At 37.0% G+C, this 23,718-nt stretch overlaps 2 protein-coding genes across 8 annotated transcripts; one reads left to right on the top strand and one right to left on the bottom strand.

The window, feature by feature from the left end:
• Positions 1–145: 145 nt before the first annotated feature.
• On the bottom strand, positions 146–20,626 carry LOC145946566 (carboxyl-terminal PDZ ligand of neuronal nitric oxide synthase protein). 6 transcript variants are annotated; one of them, XM_083056248.1, is made up of 12 exons: positions 19,517–20,626; positions 17,194–17,341; positions 11,629–11,700; positions 11,448–11,537; positions 10,664–10,725; positions 10,325–10,433; positions 4,506–4,716; positions 4,044–4,168; positions 3,428–3,613; positions 2,908–3,093; positions 1,510–1,785; positions 146–1,390 (listed from the first exon to the last, which is right to left on the bottom strand). In XM_083056248.1, the coding sequence occupies exons 2-12, from the start codon at positions 17,299–17,301 to the stop codon at positions 899–901; spliced, it is 1,917 nt and encodes a 638-aa protein (XP_082912374.1). In that variant the 5' UTR covers positions 17,302–17,341; positions 19,517–20,626; the 3' UTR covers positions 146–898. The 6 variants fall into 6 exon arrangements, with proteins under 6 accessions (XP_082912374.1, XP_082912376.1, XP_082912380.1 ...); XM_083056250.1 differs by lacking the exons at positions 10,325–10,433; positions 10,664–10,725; positions 11,448–11,537; ... (1 more) ...; positions 17,194–17,341; positions 19,517–20,626 and adding exons at positions 4,906–5,427; positions 6,761–7,520; XM_083056254.1 differs by lacking the exons at positions 10,325–10,433; positions 10,664–10,725; positions 11,448–11,537; ... (1 more) ...; positions 17,194–17,341; positions 19,517–20,626 and adding exons at positions 4,906–5,395; positions 6,761–7,520.
• Positions 20,627–21,614: 988 nt separating this feature from the next.
• Rpl9 (ribosomal protein L9) lies at positions 21,615–23,471 on the top strand. Of its 2 annotated transcripts, none has more exons than XM_083056227.1 (4): positions 21,615–21,691; positions 22,516–22,654; positions 22,931–23,258; positions 23,347–23,471. In XM_083056227.1, exons 2-4 carry the CDS (start codon positions 22,517–22,519, stop codon positions 23,451–23,453), a joined length of 573 nt encoding a protein of 190 aa, XP_082912353.1. In that variant the 5' UTR covers positions 21,615–21,691; position 22,516; the 3' UTR covers positions 23,454–23,471. The 2 variants fall into 2 exon arrangements, with proteins under 2 accessions (XP_082912353.1, XP_082912355.1); XM_083056229.1 differs by lacking the exon at positions 21,615–21,691 and adding an exon at positions 21,723–21,947.
• The last annotated feature ends 247 nt before the right edge of the window (positions 23,472–23,718 follow it).

Here is a 23,718-nt window from a genome sequence, read left to right as displayed (position 1 = left end):
AATCCATAATAGAATATTACGATTGTATTATATTTTACACGGAACTTTTTCAATTTTTTTTTCTAATAGCATATTAATTTTATTGCTTTGATTGCGCGAGGAAAAGGCTATAATTAATCGCTCGCATATAATATATGTACAAGGATGGAAAGAGAAAATAAATACGTTTTATTGTACTCTGTGAGAGATCACGCGCGTATCTCTCCTTGTTTTATTTACATTACTTAAAAATATACTGAAAATAAATTCTCTTGACAATTGGTACTTTTGGCACAGATTCGTCTGCTAGACGACGATTCTTCATACATGGGAGTGCGCTACATATATATGTCGCGACACGAATACGGTCACGGATTCGTCCCTTATATGCGCGGGAAAACGCGCGTCAGATATAAATCTATTATATTTCTCGAGCGTGACTATCATTTCGATTTTTACAAACACTCCATAGATGTTACTCGTAAGATACAAATAGATGTGCGATCCGCGTTGAGATCGCGATTTTTACACGTTTTTGTCGTAGGAATCTATCACAACGATTTATTGACTATATATTGAACCATGTTTGTGATCCATTGGTAAAAGTAAAAGTTTTTTCTCAAAATATCAGTATATTAGTGTAAGAAATTTTGTTTGACAAAATTTAGTCTAAAAGTTTCCAGTTTCAAGCTTCTGGGAAAATTATATAGACTGCACTCTAGATACGTTATTTGAAATTCGAGTTTGAGCGACCGAGAGAAGGAAAAATGCAAACCCTGTTACATCCGTTTAAAATCAAAAGGAGATCCTCGAACCGCGCATATATAATTTCTTCATAATTTACAACTAACGGGATATAATATCTGGATAACATTCTTCGTCGGGGCAAATATTATTATCGTATCGGATAGTGTCCCAGTCACTTGGTCGTGTGACGAGCCCAGGTTGTTCGCTGCACCTCGCTCATCAAATCGTTGCGCGAGGGTAATCGGGCGCTCGTCGTGCGAGAAGGCGGCGGACCGGAAGTCCGCAGGATGGTCGCCAGACTTTTCGGTGTATTATTCTTGTTATCGTGCGCGCCCTGAGCCATCGAACTCTGCTTCGTCGGGCTTGCTTTCTTGGTACTCGCATCTATGCTGCGTCTACCCTGCGGCGGAGGATCCAGGATTATCGGAGGTATATCGGCGATATCCTGCGCACTCGAGCGTTCCTGCTTGACTTTAGCGTCGGCTGTCGAGTGAGTTATATTCCTGTCGTTGGTACACGGCAACGGTCTTATGAAAGGTTGATGGGCGTCCGAATTATCCGTTCCGTAGTTGTCGAGTTTGTGAGTCATGATTGGCGATGAGGAGAAGCTGTTCGGTTGAGAGATCCTCAGGGACGCTGAATTCGGGGACAATTGGGCTGGATTCTAAATTCAGAATTGAAAAATTGCGGTTTAAAGATTATAAATTTACAACAGAATTTTTCAGACATTATTAAGCTGCTACGGATAAAGTAATCCAATCGATATAACGAAAAGTCGCTCACCGTTGGTCCACCGCAAGGAGGTAAAAGCAGACTAGGACACATCGCGTACGGCGAAGGTGTGTTGTAGGGCGATCTTTGTGGCTGAAATGGACTTAGGTTGTGCAGCCTTTCCAACAGCTGCGTTTGGAATTGCAATTGATCCGCGGTGGCGTTATTACCCTGGATACCCATGGCGTTGAGACCGCCGGAATAGAGCGTATCCGGCGGATATGAGCAGTAAGGAAAGGTCGGTGGATCCAGCTCCCATGGCGAGCTCTGACTTCCGGTCCGTTGACACTACACTCGAGAAGACGCAGTTTGAGGAACAAGATCTTTCCAAATCCGCGATTTATTTAAGCGCGAGACAGATATATTTATCTCTCGTCTCTGTTTTTTTCTCTTACATGCCTATAGTAATTACACATATATGCTTTATACATATGCACATAAATCCTGATCATATTTGTAAATTTAAATCATCCGATAATTTATTCGTAAAATATATAAGTGCAAATGTTTAAATTATAATATTTATATTCTTCGTTCTGTATATCTTTATACTCTTACCTCATCCAATTATTGAATACTTTGTCAGATATTATGGACCCGTGAGATATCGCGATGTCTGATTAGAAATTGCTCTTATACAGATCTTGAATAATAAGTGATAAAACATTACCTAGCATTGGTTGGCAGCGTGTACTCCGAAATCCCGTGCGAAGACCTGCTGTTAGACAACACCGTCATACTGGGGTGCTTAATTGTTATTATATTAGTCGTTAGTCTTAGGCTGAAATCATCTCATTTCTTTTTGCACGCTATCAGATACCTCGGATGCAAACGTGTAAGTAATTAAGAGGCAAGATATGTACGCAACGCACAACTGCGTGTCAATCAAATCACTCGCATCGTACAAGACTTTTATTTTTATCGATGTTAGTATCGGCAAGCTTTCTGACTTGTATTTTTTGCGCCGTTAGAGTAGAGGCGCAAATACTCGCGCAAATAATGCAAATAGTTGAGGCTACGTCCGTCGTTTTCGACGTCTTATCGGCACCAAATGAAAACGCCTAAAACATAACGCGTGCATTGCTAAATATTCATCGGAGTACAGAAAAAAAAACAAGTTCGGACGCATCACAATCGGTAGAGTATAGTGTAGAGTATGATGAGTGCAGAACAAAAACTTGTGTATGTATAAAATATTTTATTATAAAGTTAAAAAAGGGGAATAAATTGGTATAAAAAGGACGGTGTTAACGATATTAAAGCAGAGAGAGAGAGAGAGAGACAAAAAATAAAAATACAAGATGCATTCTGTTAAACGTTAATTGAGAGATGCAACACTCGATCAGTCGGTGCTTCGGTTCCAAGCTCCACCGGAATGCTCCGGTGTCATGGGATTCTGTAGAGCGTTACCTGGCCGAGGCTCGACAGATCGGGAACCGCCGCGTTCTGTTGCATGGACGCGGGAGTATTCGGTATTTGCGACTGCGAGGTGACGTGACCACCGGAAACACGCTCCTGTTCCCTCAGGTGGCTCACCAGCGCGCTTATATGTTCGAGCAATTCCTTGTTTTGCACTAGGAGTTGGTGTGTCCTCGTCTAAACAAGAAGAAGAATCACGTCCAAGTGAAAAATTTCAGTTCTCTTCACACAATTCCGCTTATTAAAACTGACGAGATTAAATGAGTAGTCATTTTTCATCAAAATATATCTTCTCGCCGTTACGACAGACGCACGGATAATATATGACCTTATCTCGAAATATCATTAAAAAGGATAGTAAAAATAAAATTCATCAAATATACTGAATTAATTTGTCTCCGCTACTTTGATAAATTATATTCGATTATACGACGAGATAAATCACAAGTGTAGAGACAAGTGCTGAACGAAATATTTATGCGTTCTGAGTAATTGATTCACTTATTTATACCTGAGCTTCGACGCGCGCTGCCGTTTCCGCCGCAAGTTGATCTTGAAGAAGTCGCGCATGGGCAACGGCAGCTCTGGTTTGTTGACTCTGTTGCTCCAAACGTTCACGTAGAAGTTGTATTTCGTGCTTTAGGGCTGTTAATTCGCTACCCACCAATAAACCTCCGCACTCGGAGGTTACCGTGCCCTGTAAAAAAAAAGAGAAAAAAAGATAGACACTTTTCTAAACTATATATACATATAGTTATAAATAAACTAGGGAGGATCGACGCGAAAAAATATACAAAAAACCGCGAAGTACGTGATGCGAGAGTTGCTTTTCGAGGCTCTCGAATTGCAGGCGCGCTGAAATCTATAATAGAGCAAATTATATCGTTGCGAAATAGAATACGCAAGGAGACGCTTTAAAATTTATGAGCCGTACCGACGAAATAAACTTGGAAAGTGATAAACAATGTGCTACCGTAGAGCAAAACAGCTTTCGGTTACGAGCCATCTTATTTTAAGACTTTGACTCCTTCTGCCTTCAGCTGCCAAAGTACTTTGCAAAGTATCCTTCAAAATAGCACGCGCTCCGATCTACGCTTCTTGATACGTTCGTAATTAATGAATCTTACCGATGGCGACTGTCTGATCGGTGAGGTAGAGGTTGTTGTCGCCGGTCCTTCGTGCGATCGAAGTAGACAGGTGACGGACGTTTGCTCGGGAACCGAATCTTCGGTATCCCCCAATAATGATATGTCTGAAAAACATCGTGCAATAATATAATAATAATATACTAAAATTATAATAAAATATAATAAAATTACATAATATATAATTATAATAAAATAATAAATATTAAAATATATATTATATTATATATTATATTATATATTAGAATATATATTATAAAATACATATATAAGATATATAATAAAATTACATATAAATACAGATGAAAAATTAAAAAAAATCTACAGAGATTTTTTTATCGAAAGATGATTCTTTTATATTAATACGTTTCTTTCGCCATAATTTCAGGAATTAAGAAGAATCGACGATGACGAAATGCATGCGGTTTATGCGAGGCAATTCACCTTTATGCACCGGTGGCGGAGAGGGCTGAGATTGCTCGTTGGGGATTTCATCTTGGTCCTCGTAAACATCACCGTGATAATTCTCGCCGTGGCTCTCCCCGCCGTCCTTGTCTCCTCGAAGATCGCGATCCTCCGTGGTATTATTTATACTTAATTTATGGCACACTTCGAAAGCCTGCCCGACCGTTCTGACCACCCTCATCGCTTGACTCTAATCAGGTAAGATTAATTAATTAATATTACTGTAATACAATTATTATAAAAATTACGCATTGTGTGAATTTCCTACATCGGTCATTTCTCGATAATTCTATTCACCGAGAAAGATTTGTCGTTCCTTCAACAGAATCGTAAAAGAATGGTACTTTTTTTTTTAATGATGCGCGCAATGATCCTTTACCTCGAGCTCGTCGAGATTCTCGTTCTCCTCCTCGAAAGGATTCTCGTCGAAGCTAAGATCGATGCTGTTCTGCGGGTGTAGGAGCTTAGGCCGCACCGAGGGTTTGCGCATCTTCAAGTAGTTGAAGATCTCCGGTTCTTTGAAGGAGAGCTTCTTGCGCGGCCTAGGCGTGGTCTCGAAGCCCAGGGGGCTGCCGGGGTTGCCAGGGTTGCTCGTCGACATCGAGAACTCGGTCGAAGCCACCGCCGACTTGAACGAATTTTTCAGCATGATGGTGATCGCCACCTCTCACCTCGATGTGCCTCGAATTTTCGCGTGTCCGCAGCTGCGGATACTGTCATCCATCTCGGCAGCGCAATCTCATCAACTACATTTTCTTTTTCTTTGTTTAGACGACGCTCGTCCCGCCTCGGCACAAAGACCCACCGTTTACTTTGAGAGTTTCTTTGAGCTTATTTCAGCTTGTCGAGGCCATGAAGAAAGTAAACAGCTATGAGATTTTATTTACCGAGTCACTCGCGGCTAGATAATGCGTGCACGAAAAATATATGAGACATCGAGGGTGAATTCTTCATCCGGCAGAGGAATTTTAACGCGGCAAAATCTGGAGAGATTTTTATTTGTGTCGCGAGATTTCAAGTCTTAAACAAAAATAATTTAAAAAATTCTGTTAAAGTCCATTTAAACGCAATAATAAAATGAAAAGATGTAATTATTTTTTCAATCGCTTATTACTTCGCAACTATTAAAGTCTCCAGATTTTCCCCCGATGTTTTCAAAATAAGATTATTATCCTAAGCATTTCTGATATACATTAATTGTAAAATCAAACTTTAATATTTCAGAGATAAAATCGCGATTTTTTTTGTATCGAAATTATGAAAAATATGTTTCTGATCCGATGTTCTATATATAAACACATATAATTTGTGCAAACTCGAAATTGAAATCTCCGTAATAAAACATGTTTGTCCATTAGACACGTGCAAGAGCAAAACGATCGTGTATCTGACAAGAATTATATTAGGTAAATATTTACAAATGTCTAAAATGCATTATCCCCGACGTCAAATGTTGCAACAGTAATGGCATAATAACGATGCATCATCGACAGGTAGTTGGGTGATCGTAACTCGATACTCTGACGCGAATAAATCGCGGATATATTTTACACTTCGAAGAAACGAGGACGTGGAGTGGAAAAAGACGAAAGTCTCTACGTCCGTGGATTCGAATAATAATTGATGCTGGCGTGCGACGATCTCTTCTGTACGGCGTTTTCATTTGTATTATAAATAGTCGCGACGCGATTATTCAATCTGGCAAATTCCCCGTCAAATTGTGCGTAATTCGAAAACGCATGCGTTGGCTTCCGCGAAGAGGATCGCATATATATATATATATATTTATTATATATCTATTATATGATATATATATATATATATATATATATATATATCATATAAACGCGTGTTGTTTGTCAATTTCTTTCGCGCTTACGCGTCATCACTCGGACGTCATCGACTTTGACGTAAGAAACTTCATTCGAGAATTTTCACGTGGTAAAAAAAAAAGACAAAATGCGCGGATGAAAATTGACAGGCACATTTCGTCTACCTATATAAATACTTGAATCGTGTGGATTTTTTTATATTCACATCGTCTTCGTGATAAAACAAGATTGATGTCGGGCATTAGAAGTGATGCAATTTTTAAATTTTTATGAGCTTTTACACATCTTTGCGCGCTTTATCTTTTATCATCTCGAATGAGTGATGCAAAAATCAACGATGTACATAATGTAAAATTCATTACATTAATGAGACGTAAATTAAGAATATAAATTAATAAATACCTATAAATTAATCTTCTCTATCACAAATCTATCTATTTCCCGTAATTTTTTGCCAAAGTCTTGCTTTACCTTTTTAACGATGAAGATTTAATTAAAATAAACACGCGCACACATACACTACGTTAATTATCACATATCTTAAATATCACTGTGAGATCGAAAAAGTATTCTTCGTACATATATATTTCTCTCGTCGGAGATGTCCTGTTATATATCGCCGCGATGTATAATCAGACGATCTCCTTCACTTTTCTCCGTTTCACATTTCTCGAATTTCGTCGAACGTTCAATCACCACGATGACAACCACGACGACGATGTTTAATCTCCGTGATGGAGCGCGGAATCACTTCCTCGGGAATCGAAGATCCATCGGGACTGTCCGGGTTTGCATCAACTCATTCTATTCTATTTTATCGGGAACGAAAGGGAGAAAGAGACGAAAAGAAGGAAATGACGCGCGAAAGGGAGGAAATGGAGGCAGAGAGATAGAGAGCGGATTTGTGTATAAGTCTCTCTTTCTCTCATGTATAAATGGGAACGCGAGAGAGCCGAAGTTAACCGTGCGGCTTCCTAGCGCGGTTTCTTGGCCGGTGACGCGCAGAGGCTCGCGCGACGCTGGATTTTTCCCCCCGAGTTTATTTATAATCGCATTAATATTCTCGCTTTCGACCAGCTCAATGGCACTTTTCCATCTCTCTCTCCCTCTCTCTCTTTCTTTTTCTTCGTCTATCTTCATAATTCAAACTCAACTCTCGTTTACTGTTGAATAATTGGTCCAGTTTTTAGGATAAGATGCTCCTGCGAAGTTACATTTTCTTTAAAATAAAATAAAGAGCGAGCAGAACCTTTGTTAATTTATTAACCAACATTCTCTTAATTGGAGCAGCAAATAGAGAATGTGTAGAAAGAATTTACTGGAGGATTCTAGATTTAAATCGATCTTTTCTACGATCTATGTAGAATAATGATACTTCAAAATCGCTATAAATAAATATCTATAATAAATATCTACACAGAGAATTTTCTCTTAGAATTTACCCTGAAAACTATGGTAATCGTGAGACAATATGGTATGGAAAGAATTTTATGAGAATTTCTCTGATTAATATTTATCACAATAAAAATAATATCTACACGTTAAAATATAAAACATGTTTGATTAATTTTACTATGCAGTTTAGTAAAATTAATCAAATTGTTTTATATTTTATTGTGATAGATATTATTTTTATTGAGATAAATTCTCATAAAATTCTTTCCATACCATATTGTCCCACGATTTTCAAGGTAAATGCTAAGAGAAAATTCTCTTCGTGTATAATTCATCTATAGAATTTTATAGATATTAATTAATAATATTAGTTATCATTAATTAATATATATAATTCTACAAATATTAATTAATAATAACTAATATTTATAAAATAAATATCTATAATTTTTTAATCAAGTAAATCGTTTTAAAAATAAATTTTCTCACACTATTTTAAGAACAAAGCATCAGCGGAACCTGTCTAACGTCGCGCTAATTCAATCTTACAATTTTTATTTGTATCTTTTTACATCTCACTACATTTTCAATCTCACAAGCACATTATATGCTCGATGTCGTATACGTGGAAGATTAATGGCTCGACAGTTTGTTGTTCCAGTCTTTCGACTGAACTTTCGTTCAACGCGCGAATTCGGAGCGAAGAGAATGCGGAAAGAGCGAGGCGTGCGCTCGCGGAAAATTGCGTGGAACGCTATTCTATAGCCGACCCCGACGTCGTAAAACGTGTCGTTTAACGGTGGAGACTCCGAGGTCGGGACTCCTATGTCCCCCCGACCGATAAATTATATATCGTCGCGTGTCAAGCCGTTTTTCTGTAACAATTCGCAATTATCTTACATAGTCTTGTGTATGTGTGTGCACCCCCTGCGTATCGACCAATATAAGCAAACGTAACAGACTCGCCTGAAAAAATTCTTTGGAAATTTCTACGTGCAATAATATGTAAAAATTTTACAATATTATATTCTTCAAAATATAGATTATAAAATAAAATTATATCGTCAACGTAAAAATAGATAGATATTTCAAAAGGAGAAAGATCCTAAAATTCAGCTTTTAGAGGAAGACCTTTAAAACGTAAGTCCTTATACGGAAGATAAAGCAAAGAACAGAAACTCCGTCCATTACAGCAAAGAGCAAAACGGAATGTCTGTTGTCTTATCCTAGAGAATCGGTCTAAAAGTCGACGTAGAGACGATCGTATAAACAGGTACTATCTCTAGGGGAACCAGTAAAAGCTTTTTGGAAGTTTCGCCCGCGAGTTTAAAACTTCGTTCACAAGTCGGATATTTCTGCGGCATCCTAGATATATCGTCTCCTATAGTCGTCGGTTATTTCTGGATTCACCCAGATTTTGAAAGTGACCGGAATCCCCAAATAATCAACAAAGGAGAGATGGAAGGGAAGACACCTCTATGTTTATCCGATAAGTATCGAGGACACATTTAGAAGCGCGATATTACATAATAAGCCTATATATATATACGTACAAGAGAGATAACGAGAGTGAATAAAAATTCTTCTCTCCATTTCTTTCCTTCCTTCACAAACACACATACACACGCATATATGTCTAAAGTTTGAATACACTTCATTTCTCTTCCTCCGAAACATTCATATTTACCTACGAAAGTTGTCGCGAAAACAAAAAAAAAAAAAAAAAATATGACAATATCCTTAAAATATGACTTAATATGCAGATGCGCCAATCTTTCGCGACAGGCATTAACGGGGAGACAAATTGCCGGATCTAACGAGAAGAAGAAACCGCCAGTCGCGTGGATGTCGCGAAAAGAGATGGTGCCGGCCTATATCGCACTATTTTAATAACCCGGTGCCAAACCGGCCGCCGAGCCGCTACTGCAAATACACGACAAAACGATATACGTCCCTCCTCCACCCACGAAAAGGCGAAAATACGCTCTCTCTACACTTTGACAGGGATGCAGCTCGCGCGAAGATACCCTCCCTCGCCCCGTTGCGTCCCCGTTGCGTCTCCGCGACGGAGAAAAGATGCGGCGTGAGGGGGCGAGGGGGCCGCCAAGGAGTCTGGCGTTTATTTATAGATTTACAATAAAGTAAGTTGATAAAGCGCCAGGCGACGCGGGCTGCCGTGAATTGTCGCGGCGCGTGTATGTGTATGTGCAATTCACGCACGTGCGCGACGCAATTTTACGCCATGCGAAGTGGACCCGCGAAGGTAGAAAAATGTGCATGCGAAAAATTGTCTCCAGCCAGAAATTCCATACATTCCTCGTTCACTTGCGTATGAATATGTATATTGAGTCTCATCATAATGTGTGTATATATTAAAATCCTCTTCCTCTTCTTCTTAAAAGATAAAACCTTACTAAAATAATAGTTCATTCCATATCGCGTATCTACATATTCGTACGATTCATACAATTCTTTTCTGATAGTCCGAGATTATGTCCGATGTAGGAAATTCTTTTCATCGACATTGAGAATTAATCAAATTATTATTATGGATGAAAAATTGCGACTTACCTTTTTGCTAGATTTGAAGACATTACACTTAAACGTATTGCTGCTCCCATCACGGGCGATATAACTAAATATTTTTAAGTCGTGGCTATCGTGCGAGACGTAGAATATTCTGCAAAAAAGAAAAAAAAACATACATTCGCGTTTCATTCGAACATTGTATCATTTTGGAACGAAATAATTTTGATAGAGAATATAGCAAATTTAATTTATAATTTCTCGATAATTAATTATTAACGGAGAAAGAATGCGAATTTTTAAATATAAAACATATATATTCTCGTATATAATAATAAAATAATTCGATAATAAAATAAACGAATAAATAGAATGACATATCACCTGTAAATCGGATGATGCATCAGATATATTTTATTCTCATCCATCCATTGCTGCTGTTTCTTCTGCAAAAACGACAACGAATTATGATCATTATAACGACCATTCGAGAATATTGTTTAGCTAATATTGGCTGTTACCACTATCTGTTGATGTATGTAGTATCGAAAATATATGGCACCCATGTGTATCAGTGCGAATACAACGTGGCGCTTGTCCAAAATCATTTCTCGTTATAAATTGCAACTGTTACGAAATTGCGCGTCATCGGGCGTGTGCAATTTTTCTCCCGAGACATTCGCGGAAGATTCGCTGATTTTCCTCATCATCTTACGCGGACATCGCGGAAATTTTATGTTCATGTCGCCAAAAAAGAATTTTTTTACCGCGATTTTGCAATATACATAAATCTTTTTACTTGCGAAAAATCACGCGTAACGAAAGATACGTTTTATTTTTACCGCAATTCTACGAGAAACAAGAATCAGCTGATACCAATCAAAAGGTATCTTTTGCACTAGTGCAAAAATGTCGTTCGCAAAAAAGCTGCAAACTTTTTATACGCATAAATTGTTCAAATCTGCGTCGGTGTCTAAATGTACTTCCTCTTTCGCTTCTTTAAATTACATGATATGCCATCGCGAGTCTAACAGACTCATCTCATCCACTTATGTATGTATGTGAGAATTAGCTTATCCGGTGAAGAGTTAATGAGTTAACGCGTTCAACCCAATTAAGCCTATGCTAACATATATACTGGAAATTATTGCTGCAAAACATTACTCACCTTCTTCTTCCGTAGAGTCACTTTCAGCCCGTCCACCGAGACTTCCAACGTCACTTTCTTCTTCTTGATCCCTTTGGCCTTAAACTCGTACTGCGGATCAAATAAATCCAGATTAATAAGAGGAGATACGAAGACAGTTGAATCGTGCCCTCCCTAATTAGATTAATTAGCTATTACTCACGCGGATTCTTCGCATCGCCGCCACGATCTCCACTCGGCTAGTCGGTCGCGGAACCTCCATAGAACCGATGAACTGAAATACAAGAAGAAGCTTTTAGCGGTATCGCAATTTGACAATTAGCGAATTAAAAAATAACGCGAGAATACGTCTTCTTTTTTAGGTAAATTGTATTTTTTCAATTTATTGTATTTAGAGTTTGATAAAAGTACGACATTCTTTCTCTTTAATCTATTTTGTTTAATTTGAAGAAATTTAATAAAATTTAAATAAAGTGTCTTGAGACACTTTTTAATTATTTTTTTTATAATAATAATAAAGTGTCTTTAGACACTTTTTTATTATTTTTTTATAATAATAAATTGAAAATGTTCTAATATACAAATATATAAAATCAGATATAAAAAAGAACTAATAAGAGGGCGCAGATATTAGACGCAACAAATTTGTTTTTAAATTCTTCTCTGATTATTTTGAATATTTTAAACAAAATAAATAGAGAAGAAACTTACAATTAGAAGAAAAATTATCTGATTGTGTACTTTATTTTGTAAAGTAGAAGGAATTGTAAGAATGCGCTAGATAAAATACAAGAAGCTTTTAGCGATATCGTATATAATTTGATAATTGGCGACCTAAAGAATAACGCGAGAATACGTCTTCTTTTTTAGGTCAATTGTATTTATTAAATTTATTGTATTTAGAGTTTGATCAATTTCAGTACGATATTCTTTCTCTTTAATCTATTTTGTTTAATTTGAAGAAATTAAAATTAATTTTTTCAAGTCTTTAAAACGTGATCAACTACTGTCGCATTAAAGTGTCTTCAGACACTTTTATTATATTATATATATTTTTTATAATAATCAATTGAAAAAGTTCTAATATATAAATATAAAATCAGATATAAAAAAGGACAGATATAATAAGAGCCAGGCGCAGATATTAGACGCAACAAATTTGTTTTTAAATTCTTCTCTGATTATTTTGAATATTTTAAACAAAATAAATAGAGAAGAAACTTAGAAGAAAAATTTATCTGATTTTCTACGTTTTTTTTGTAAAGTAGAAGAAATTGTAAGAATGCGCTAGATAATTCCCTATCCTCGGATAAAATTAATCGCCTCCGGGACTTTAAATGTCACGAGCTGTGGTAAGATTTCGACGAGGGCGGCACGAATCGCTTGCACATGCAACGATGCAAAAGGTCTCATGTACATACATGTAGTTAGGGCGGTTGCCATAATCATATTGCGCGGGAGGAGCGCACTGCACATAGGTCTGACACGATCTGTATTTAGAATTCCCCCATTGAAGCGATGCGTCTTAGCCACGTGTTCCTTCGGGTGATTCCACGTACACGTGGTATTCTCCCACGCACACACGCTCCTGTATGACCGGAGTCTTTCTTTGTGAAAATTTGCGATCGATAACCGCGTTGACGAGCTGTCTCTCTACGAACTGAGCGATTGATTGTGAGAAAAAAAAACTGTTTACGTAGCTGAAAATTTTCGCGTCGAAATTTTCCACTCCTCGTCTATCGATATAATATCTTTTTTTACCGTAGAAGGCGTAGAAAAACTTTTACTCTTTGAAAAATCGAACTGGGTATATCGAGAGAAAGAGGGATGAATACAATATATACATATTCTGTTTCGTCGCGGGATATTTCCTACTTTATAACTTTGTAAGAAATATGCACACATGTACACGGTTGGAATATTAATAGCGCAAATTCTCTAGTAGTATATCGATCTGCATTTATACCCCACTAAGCACTAAATGTAGGCATCGGATTCTTGAAGCCGTGATAAGGTAGTACGCTCAGTCAGTTTTCAATTATCAGACGAATAAAAATTCAAGATGTATCCAGGTGGCTTCTAAAAGGCGAAAAGTAAAATACAACTGAATTACAAATACTCCTTCAATTTATTCCTTACTCGCCTAATTTTACGACCTAAGTATCCCTCATTAAAAATTAGATAGAATGTATATAAAAATACTTTCATCGATGTTAATGAGAAAATATAACTTCCGGATCTTCGTACTATTAACTAAAAAAAAAAAAAGTATATAATACTACTTAAAGAGAAGGAACGGAATTAAAATCTTTCATGTGCAAGATTCTGCATTTAAATCGCATCGTATATATTAATTAAAAGTGTAATTAACGTAAAACTCTCATCTTACAGGTCTGTGAGTCAATTTACAAAGTTGCACACGAGACGAACAACTTTGGTCGCTGCATAAACGAGTCCGTTTGTCCCGGAGAGTCGCATACACCATTTACACTCTCCTCTGCTGCTGACATCGCTAAAACGATTGTGGCTTTACTAGGACGAAGAATAGTCTCTTACGAAGCGCACGAAACCGGGGCGATACTCATTGTTAAGCCTGCTCGAGGCAAATTTATTCTACGTTGATTGCTGGCATAGAGGAGAGCAAAAACTGAATTGTTTCCGGAAAACAACGGCAAACTCGGAAAGACTCTTTGTAAGGTAATTCAAAAGACACGCGTCATAAGATTTCAGATTAATTTTTTAGACCATGTTTCGTGGAACTTCCAGAGACGTCTTGCGCATATATATGCATATAATTGATTGACAATAAACATGCACAGGGCGTCTCGAAATCATCAGATATTCCTTTAATAGCAGACTCTCTTGGCCAATTTAGACACGATTTCTTTCTTGGCCAACATATAACATATACATTATGCAAAATTTATCTTGAAATTCTTCGGAGAAGATTCATCCGTAATTTTTCAGCAGTTCTTTTCATAAAATAAAAGGAAAAAAAAAAAATAATAATAAGTTTGCGAGTTTACGTTCTCCGGTGCTTTGATACAGACAGATAGACAGACACCCCGTTGTGTATATATATGCACGCGTTTCATTTGTTATTTTATGTTGAAATTTTATTTTTAAGATATTTTTTTCAAGACTGTACCAAAAAAAAAACAAATATAATATTGTTCAAAGTTTCGTGAACTGAGAAAGAGTTTACGAGACGCGAGATTTGAACATCTCCTTTATAGAACCATAATCTTTTAGATCTACACAGAGAGAATTTTCTCTTAGAATTTACCCTGAAAATCATGGTAATCGTGGGACAATATATGGTATGGAAAGAATTTTAAAACAATGTTTGATTAATTTTACCATACTTTTAGTAAATTTGACTATACTTTTAGTAAAATTAATCAAACATATTTTATATTTTATTGTGATAGATATTATTATTTTTTATTGTAATAAATATTAATCAGAGAAATTCTCATAAAGTTCTTTCCATACTAATTGTCCCCTGATTACCATGATTTTCAGGGTAAATTCTAAGAGAAAATTCTCTCTGTATATACGTTTTTCTTTGGACCAGTGCGGTTTCCTGTATGAATTCCGCATCTCTTTCTCTCTTTCTCTCTCGCGATTTCACGCTGCACAATTTACGACGCGGCGCACAAAAAGCTTTAACCTTTCTCAGGAGAGAAGTACCACCAAAATAAACACGTGCACGATACAATGACGTCACATGGAGCGCGATGGTCCAGAAATAAGTCGCCGGTGTATCGCGGGCTGTCGTCCCGCAATTGTGTTGCACAATCGATACCGAGCCGCGACGACGTTTAAATATTATTATTACTATTATTGTTATTATTCTCCCGTCACGGTATCGCGAATTGTTCGAATTTTGTCACGTAGAAAATACGTCAGATATATGTATACATATATATTTCACCGCGATATAGTTTCCATTGGCGGAACTATCCCCTTTTTTGCGTTACGTTAACCCGATACCAGGTTCCCAGTTCGATGACTAATGTAAGTACACAGTTTACACTACTCGCGATTTAGTTCCACTCGCGAATAAATCGCTACGGGCGCTTTACTTTAATCCTAGAGTGAGAAATGGCATACACAGAGAGATACTAACCGTATATTTTCTCTCTAATAATAAAATGAAAAGGCTCCGATATATCTGAATTTATATGTTCCTGATTTTCTCTCTATATAACTTTCAATTTCGCTTTACAGATACATGCTGTATTTTTTGCACTGTCCCCAAAGTTGCCCCAGTGCTAAAATTGATCTTTCCCCCCTTCATGTCTCTATTGCAGTACTAATAATAATACTATGTAGCGCGATACTTTACCGAAACGGAGTCGAAGGAAAAATATAGAGGGAAGGTGCGAAACTCTTTTTTTTTTCAACGCACACCATGGCAAAAACAGATGCTTTCGTTCCCAACGGCGCGGCGGTTCTTGAACGAAGCACACGAGTTTATATAGTCGACATACATTTTCCTCTGACGCGAGACGCTATCGACCGTTACTATTTTCTCAAAGTGCGCACAGTTTATGAGAGAGTTCTTGTAATTAGAAATTTATATTATATTGAAGCAATTTAATAGCATTGTAGAACAAGTCGGAGAGATATTATATTCGAGCACGAACAAATTTAACATGAAAACTTGAGTCTGAAATCGCTCAATTCGTTTCATTGCAAAACATTCTTTTCCGCAGATTGATATATTATTCCTTAAGGCTCCTGGGTGCTCATCGCGGCCATATTGGATTGTGACGTCAGAGGCGAGAAAGCACACGCTGAAAATTCTTAGATGCCATTTTTTAATGAAAAGATATTTCGATTAAACAGCACTTAAGATGGCTTTAGCACACTGTTAAAAACCCCCGAAAACTATCCTTTTCCCATTATAATCAATCAACATCTGTAAAATGATCGAGATATCAGACTTTGACATGCGGAATGACTGCGCATGTGCAAAGACCAGACGGACTGGGCTTCATAATATTACATTTTACAGCTGTTGATTGATTATAAAGGGGAAAGGATAGTTTTCGGGGTTTTTTAAGAGTGTGCTAAAGCCATCTGAAGTGCTGTTTCATCGAAATATTTTTTTATTTCGAAATGACATCTTAGAAATTTTAGCGTGTGTTTTCTCGCCTCTGACGTCACGATTTCGACATGGTCAGAAAGGAGCCAGGAGCCTTACATTTTTTCAATAATAATAAATTGAAAAGCTTCTGATATATAAATACAAAATCAGGCATGAAAAGAGCTAGGCACAATAAAAACTTGTCTTTAAATTCTTTTCTAATTATTTCTGTCCTTTCTTTAGAATCTTCAGCAGATTCACTATAATGATATAATTCAGAATGATATACAAAACAATAAGTACTGTTTTACTGTCACTAATGTAAGGACGTACAGGAAAATAAAGGACCGAAACGTTCAAAATAATTGAAGAAGAATTTAAAAACAAGTTTTTGCGTATAACATAACATCTAGACCTGGCTCTTATTAGCCTCGGACCTGATTTTTTTCAATTTATATCTTCCAGGAAAATCCACATCTCCCGTGTAGACTCTCGGACTGAACTGGAAGATGGGAGATGGAAATCTGAAGACGGAAGAGACTCTCGCCCGAGAGATATGTATATGCGTAGGTACGTCTCGGATCGGCGAGCGTAAAACAAACTCACCGGAAAGCGAGAAAAACGAATGGGAGCCGCGGATGCCGAAGTGGATAAGAAATCACTCCAGATTACCTTGGCGTGGAACACGATTCCGCGATGAAACGCCTCCTCGCTGTGCAGCGGTATTCGCGTGTCGTACTCGTCATTATGTACGAGGTTGTACTGCTTCTTAGAGGGCATGCTGAGCCCAGCTGCATTCGACTATGCTCGTCCAGCCTGGCTGCAATTATAATCAACGACCCATTAGCATTTTCATGCGTAAGGATAAATGTATCCTATATATAGCGGCCGCGCTTAATTCATCTAATAAATACGAGGTGGAGAGAAACGTTGAACTTTATACAAGATTCTACTCTTGTGTATATTTCCAAGACTATTAAATGGCTAAAAATGTAAAACTGCGAGTCTCTCGTGTAGTAGTAAAATTAAATACCTAGTCAAAGCGCGTCCTGATGTTTCACGCATCATTTTTCTTTGCTATTTAATCTTTGCAAGCGCTTTTCATAAACACATTAGTTTATAAAAATTATTATATATTACTCTGGAAATTGAAGAGGATATGTATTTAAATAATGTTTCTTTTCTGAAAATTTTGGAATAATTTTTTATGAGAGAGAGAGAAGCAATATATAATCTCTTTTTATTTTACAAACAGTTTTTTAAGAGTCAGCGAGAAGAATAAATAAATCGAAGTGCGTGCAAATAATATCACGTTCGTGATCTGATTGCATATACAGTCATTTTCAATGCACTTAAATGAGATACACGATAACTCGCGAGTACTGATCTCCTATCGTAAACACACGTTGCTGTTTCATTCACGGAACATAGGATCTAGACGCATAGCTCACTAAGATAACAATCCAATTTACGCGATTTATCACGGTATTACTAGAGCGCGAATAGAAAATTGTTTGGAGAAATTTTGTTGAGAAATTCTTTTTGAAAAAAAATACTCTTCCATTTTTTTATCAAGTTTTTTTATCACGTACAGTTAATTAAGATATAACACTTAAAGCAAATACTCTCTTTAGAGCCTTATATATCTTCATATGTAACGAACAATTCATTTTTCCCAATATTAGTCACAATAATTTGTTAAAAAAAAAAAAAACTATAGATTCGACGTAAAATATGCGTATATTTAATCAAATAATTCTAAATGTCAAAGCCTCGAGTTTTTTCTTCTTCACAGATACACGTGTTATCGCGCGCGTCGCTGAATAAGAGTCAAAAGCATTTTGCAAAATCTTATCCGGAGATTCTCTCGCGTCGCTTGTTGCACAAATGCACACCGCAAGATGCAGCATGCAGCGGCAGGACGCGGCGCATCATCATCATCATCATCCGTAGAATGGTGCCCCTTTGTGCACGCGCACCTAGCACGAGCTAAGCGACGTTCATATCGGTGCAGCGCGTCGAACAAAGGATGATGCTTGCTTACGGATGCAGTGAAGACGCCGCGAAGAAATGCGCAGCACGTTGCACGTGCAGCGCATACGTATACATACACTGAGAATTTTCTCTTGAATTTACCCTGAAAATCATGGTAATCGTGGGACAATATGGTATGGAAAGAATTTTATGAAAATTTTTCTGATTAATATTTATCACAATAAAATATAAAATATGTTTGATTAATATTTTACTAAACTGCTTAGTTAAATTAATCAAATATTTTATATTTTATTGTGATAGATATTATATTATTATATAATATTATTATATAATAATATTATATACTATTAATAATAATATTAAATACTATATAATATTATTATTTTTATTGTGATAAATATTAATCAGAGAAATTCTCATAAAATTCTTTCCATACCATATTGTCCCACGATTACCATGATTTTCAGGGTAAATTCTAAGAGAAAATTCTCTCTGTGTACACAAAGGGATGTATCATCTGTTTACGAGCTCCGAGAGTGCGTGCGAATATATAATATATACGAACCACTCGAGATGACGTTAAACAGTCTTTTTAAAATCGAAGAGATGAGAAAGAAAAAATTATATAATTTATCGTATATTATGTAAAATTGAAAAAAAAATGAAAAAAAAATCACTCGTCAAATGCTTTGATCGAGAGTCAACTGTCATCCAGACAAATGGATCGACGCCTTTCTAGCAAATGGACCGTGGTCGTGTCGCATTTATAAATAATACGATGTGGGAGCATCTCGAGAGATCAAAGATCTCGCTGCGGGCAACCACGTGTTCCCCCCTCCTTCCACCCCGCGTGAGTTCGGTGAACCGGAAAGATTTCGTCTCGAGAGAATCGAGAAATGGTATTATATACCTTTCCTCGGAGCACCATTCCCCGGAGATGATTCGTTTGACATTTAGAAAAAAAAAAAAGAAAGGAAAGAGGACGCAGAGCTCTCACCTAAAAGCTGATTGGACGATCGGTCGACGTTGGTTCTCATTAACCTGAAGGGTGATGCGTTTCTTCGGCGAGCAACCGGCCTCGGATGACTCGGGTCCTCGTCCTCGTGGAAATCAATCTCGCATGTGTGAACGCAGCCTTACGGTGGCGGATTCAGGCCGGTCAGACGAGAGGGATACGCTCGCGCACGCATTCGGGTTTCGCTGTAATAAAGGCGGCGAAAAACCACCGACGACGAGCCATACCACATACACGCATACCTCTCTTTCTTTCTCTCTTGCTCGCTCGCTCGCTCGCTCGCTCGTTCGTTCGTTCGTGCGGCCAGGTAGACAGAGGCAGAGGCGACCCCTTCTCCCTCTCGCTCCCTCTTTCTCTTCTCTTCTTGGAAACGGATGACAGGAACAGCTCGATCGCTGGAACTCACCGGACGTTCCGTGGGATATTTACAGAAATAAAATGTATATACTATACCGCACCAAATACTATACACGCGTCACTGCGAGGTATACGATGATAAAGAGTCACAGGGATAGTCACTCGCGAAGTTTGTTACTTGGCGAGGCATTCGACGGCACTCTTCTTCCAGTCGCTCGGAGATTCGAAAGAGAGAAAAAAAGAGAGCGAGAGAAAGGAAGGAGGAGAAGAAGAAGAAGAGGAAGAAAGAAGAATCTGTTCCACGCGAGAGTGGCAGGATAATATTTATACCGGAGTCGCGTGTCTCACTTCGCTTTATATCCCCGCTCGATTCCGAACAGAGTCGATAGACCGCGATACTTTACGTTTTCATGTCGCGCCGAATGAGAGAGAGAGAGATAGCGCCTCTCTCGCGAGACAAATACACGTACAAAGCGCGTCACCCAGGGGAGCGACCCTACGCGACGACGACGACGATACTTGACCGCGTCAGAGTACAAGCTACCTACGGACAACGCGGTACGCGACGAGAGTCCATCCCCACCGCGCGCGGTACCGGCATCGCACTGAGAGTCCACACCGCGAGCCTGTATATAGCCGGCCTGGCGGCGGCAGCGCGCGCACTGTCTCGGAAAACGACGCGCGAGGTCGCGAACCGACGAGATCCCGCTCCCGAGAAGCGCCGTTTACCCTCTTCCTCTGTCGAGAGGGTACGCGCGTACTTGACTTGACACTCGCCGCGCATGCGCGCGACTGAGCGAACCACTTACCCGCGCAATTTTTTCTTTTTTCTTTTTTTTTTTTTTTTTTTGCTTCGAGAGGAAGGCTCTTACGATCTCTTTTACGGTGTTGCTTGAGAATAAGAATACGACGAATGCAAAAATCCGAAGAATGTAATAAGACGGTGAACCTTATTATTTCCAAAGTAGGACGCGCGCTCTAATTATTCTCGGGTCATCAAGAAATTTTTGCCCTTAATTGTTATATGAACGTGTCTCACGCGCGATTATTATTAGAAATAATTAAATCAGTTTGATTAGGTTTTTTATAATATATATTAATAAAAATATTTTTATTAATGAAATTAATATTTTATTAATTAAATATCAAATTTATCTTAAATTAATGTAAATATAAAAATATATAATTTTTTATTAGTAAAAATATTAATATATATTAATAAATTTTATTAATAAAAGAAGTTTTGAAATATTTAGATTGTGACTAGATATACAAATAATACATACCTTTATATATGCATATATATACATTTGATTTAATGACATTCTCCAAAATTGTGTCAGCGTTCGGAGTATTTATCGAAATGGAGAGAGAACGGACTTTAGTGCTGGTCTACAATGAGTCGTTAGGCGTAAGTCGTAAGAAAATTGACCAATCACAGTCGACTATTTCAAAAATAATCAACTGTGGTTGGTCAATTTTCTTACGACTAACGACTAACGACTCATTGTAGACCAGCACTTACCATCGAATAATAAAATTTAGAGAAAGCATAAAAGTAGAGAAACTGACGAAATTTCATAGCCTAGAGATTTTTAATCTCGACCAATTACATCATCGTCCGTGGACAAATTTCTCGACATGCGCAGCGCCATCTGAGCGAGAGAATCGTATAACTAAATTATAACTAGAAGACTGATGCCTCTCTACATTGCTTTACATCTTCATCGCTTCATCCCATTGGTGGATAGATTTTTTTACCTCCTCTGTCCTTTCCGGTTATCGTGCGGCGTGTTAAAGGTAAAGAAATTTTCGCCCTCGGGAAATATCCTGTAAAATCGGTGGCGATCCGTCGATGTAACGAATGCCAAATTGATTTTTACGCGTTCTTAACATTCGTCATTTTTTCTATTTTCGCCGCGACATAATATTTTTCCGCGATACGTGAAAAGTTTTGCAACGACGAGAGATATAACCTTCGCGATTATAGCTGTCAACAATTTGCTCCCGAGGTGCTGCTCGCGAACTTTCGAGATTGAAAAAATATAATCGCTATGTACGAACGATTATTTTATATGTTTAGGAAAAATTTAATAATTTTCGAATGTACAATTGTGATACCGATCCATCTTAATTTATGTAAACATACTGCTGTAAGCAATAACCTAAAAACTTTATCGTGCTATGAAGTATGTTCTGTGTATTTTAATGAACAGTGTAATCACAATTGTATGTTTTTATTTTATACTTTTGTGTGTGAATGCAATTTTATATAATGCAAAAAGGGAGTCTTATTTATTCCAGCACTTGTTCATAATACAATTTAACAAAATAAAGATAGCGAATCATATGAAGACTTTTTATTTCATTTGTATATAAAGTTAAATATAAAATATATTTTTACATCATCTTGTAATTATATTTATCTTTTAATTATATTTACAATTTTCTTTTACTAGTATAAATTTATATTGTAATGTTTTAAAATTTAACAAACAATGATTGCGAGACTGTCATTGCTTCTATTATATTAAAAAATTATAGTTATTATTATGATAGTTTAGATATATATTATTGCAAAATTATATACAAAATGTGTATGTGTAAATATCTTTACATTGCAGAATGAAGCAGATTGTTACAAATCAAACAGTTAAAATCCCAGAGGGATTGACTGTTACAGTCAAGTCCCGTCTGGTGACCGTAAAAGGACCAAGAGGTGTTTTGAAACGATCATTCAAACATCTTGCACTTGATATTCGTGTAAGTAAAAAATTTGATTTATTTATTTTTATAAAATATTTGTAATAGCATGTCTCTTGTAGACAAGATCATTTATTAATTATAAATATGATCAATTGCAATATTAGAAATACATATATTATGATGATAATCAGGATTCCCCTTCATTTCTCATAAATGATACATTCTTCTCTGAAATATTTGTAATTTATACCAAAATATTACTACCATTATCCACATTGCACTTTAATGCATATTCTTTTGTTATATATAGATAATGTTGTTTGTTATATATAGATGATGAGCCCAAGATTACTGAAAGTAGAAAAATGGTTTGGAACGAAGAAAGAATTAGCTGCCGTTCGTACTGTATGCTCTCATATTGAAAATATGCTTAAGGGTGTGACAAAGGGCTACCAGTACAAAATGCGAGCTGTGTACGCTCACTTTCCCATCAATTGTGTGACTACGGAGAGTAACACAGTTATAGAAATCCGTAACTTTTTGGGTGAAAAGTTCATACGTCGTGTCAAAATGGCACCTGGTGTAACTGTCGCAAATTCTGGAAAACAGAAGGACGAGTTGATCATAGAGGGAAATTCGTTAGAAGATGTATCTCGTTCAGGTAAATACCTTGAAATTATTTCTTTGAAATAATTAAATTAAAGAAATCAAGTTGAAATACTTATGAATATTATATGATTCTGTTTCAGCTGCCCTTATCCAACAATCTACGACAGTAAAGAACAAGGATATTAGAAAGTTCTTGGATGGACTTTATGTATCTGAGAAAACAACAGTTGTACAAGATGATGAATAAATTCCTCGGTTAATTATACCTAAACGAATTTAATTAACGCATATTACTGACCCAACACCATAATAAATGTATAGTATTTTTTATTATTTCCATTGACAATGGCCTAATACACCTCTAAGCTGTACATATACATAATATATATATATATATATATATATATGTGTGTGTGTGTGTGTGTGTGTAGAAAAAAAAAGATTACATGCAGTGTATTCAAATTAAGTGCATTGTACACAGTATGTTTACTTAATATATATATTTCGTCAAC

Source organism: Prenolepis imparis, unplaced genomic scaffold (genome assembly GCF_030444845.1).
Source record: "Prenolepis imparis isolate NDT839.2.m4 unplaced genomic scaffold, iyPreImpa1.0 SCAF_17, whole genome shotgun sequence".
Taxonomy (NCBI): domain Eukaryota; kingdom Metazoa; phylum Arthropoda; class Insecta; order Hymenoptera; family Formicidae; genus Prenolepis; species Prenolepis imparis.
This window is presented reverse-complemented; position numbering and strand designations above follow the sequence as displayed.

What these genes read in the sequence shown, in the direction of transcription:
- LOC145946566 (XM_083056248.1), bottom strand. Translation starts at nt 17,301, where the DNA reads ATGCCCTCTAAGAAGCAGTACAACCTCGTACATAATGACGAGTACGAC. An exon ending in CGGCGATGCGAAGAATCCGC is followed by an intron (nt 11,538 to 11,628) that starts GTGAGTAATAGC and finishes TTTGATCCGCAG; the next exon opens with TACGAGTTTAAGGCCAAAGG. An exon ending in TGACTCTACGGAAGAAGAAG is followed by an intron (nt 10,726 to 11,447) that starts GTGAGTAATGTT and finishes TCGTTTTTGCAG; the next exon opens with AAGAAACAGCAGCAATGGAT.
- Rpl9 (XM_083056227.1), top strand. Translation starts at nt 22,517, where the DNA reads ATGAAGCAGATTGTTACAAATCAAACAGTTAAAATCCCAGAGGGATTG. An exon ending in ATCTTGCACTTGATATTCGT is followed by an intron (nt 22,655 to 22,930) that starts GTAAGTAAAAAA and finishes TGTTATATATAG; the next exon opens with ATGATGAGCCCAAGATTACT. An exon ending in AGAAGATGTATCTCGTTCAG is followed by an intron (nt 23,259 to 23,346) that starts GTAAATACCTTG and finishes ATTCTGTTTCAG; the next exon opens with CTGCCCTTATCCAACAATCT.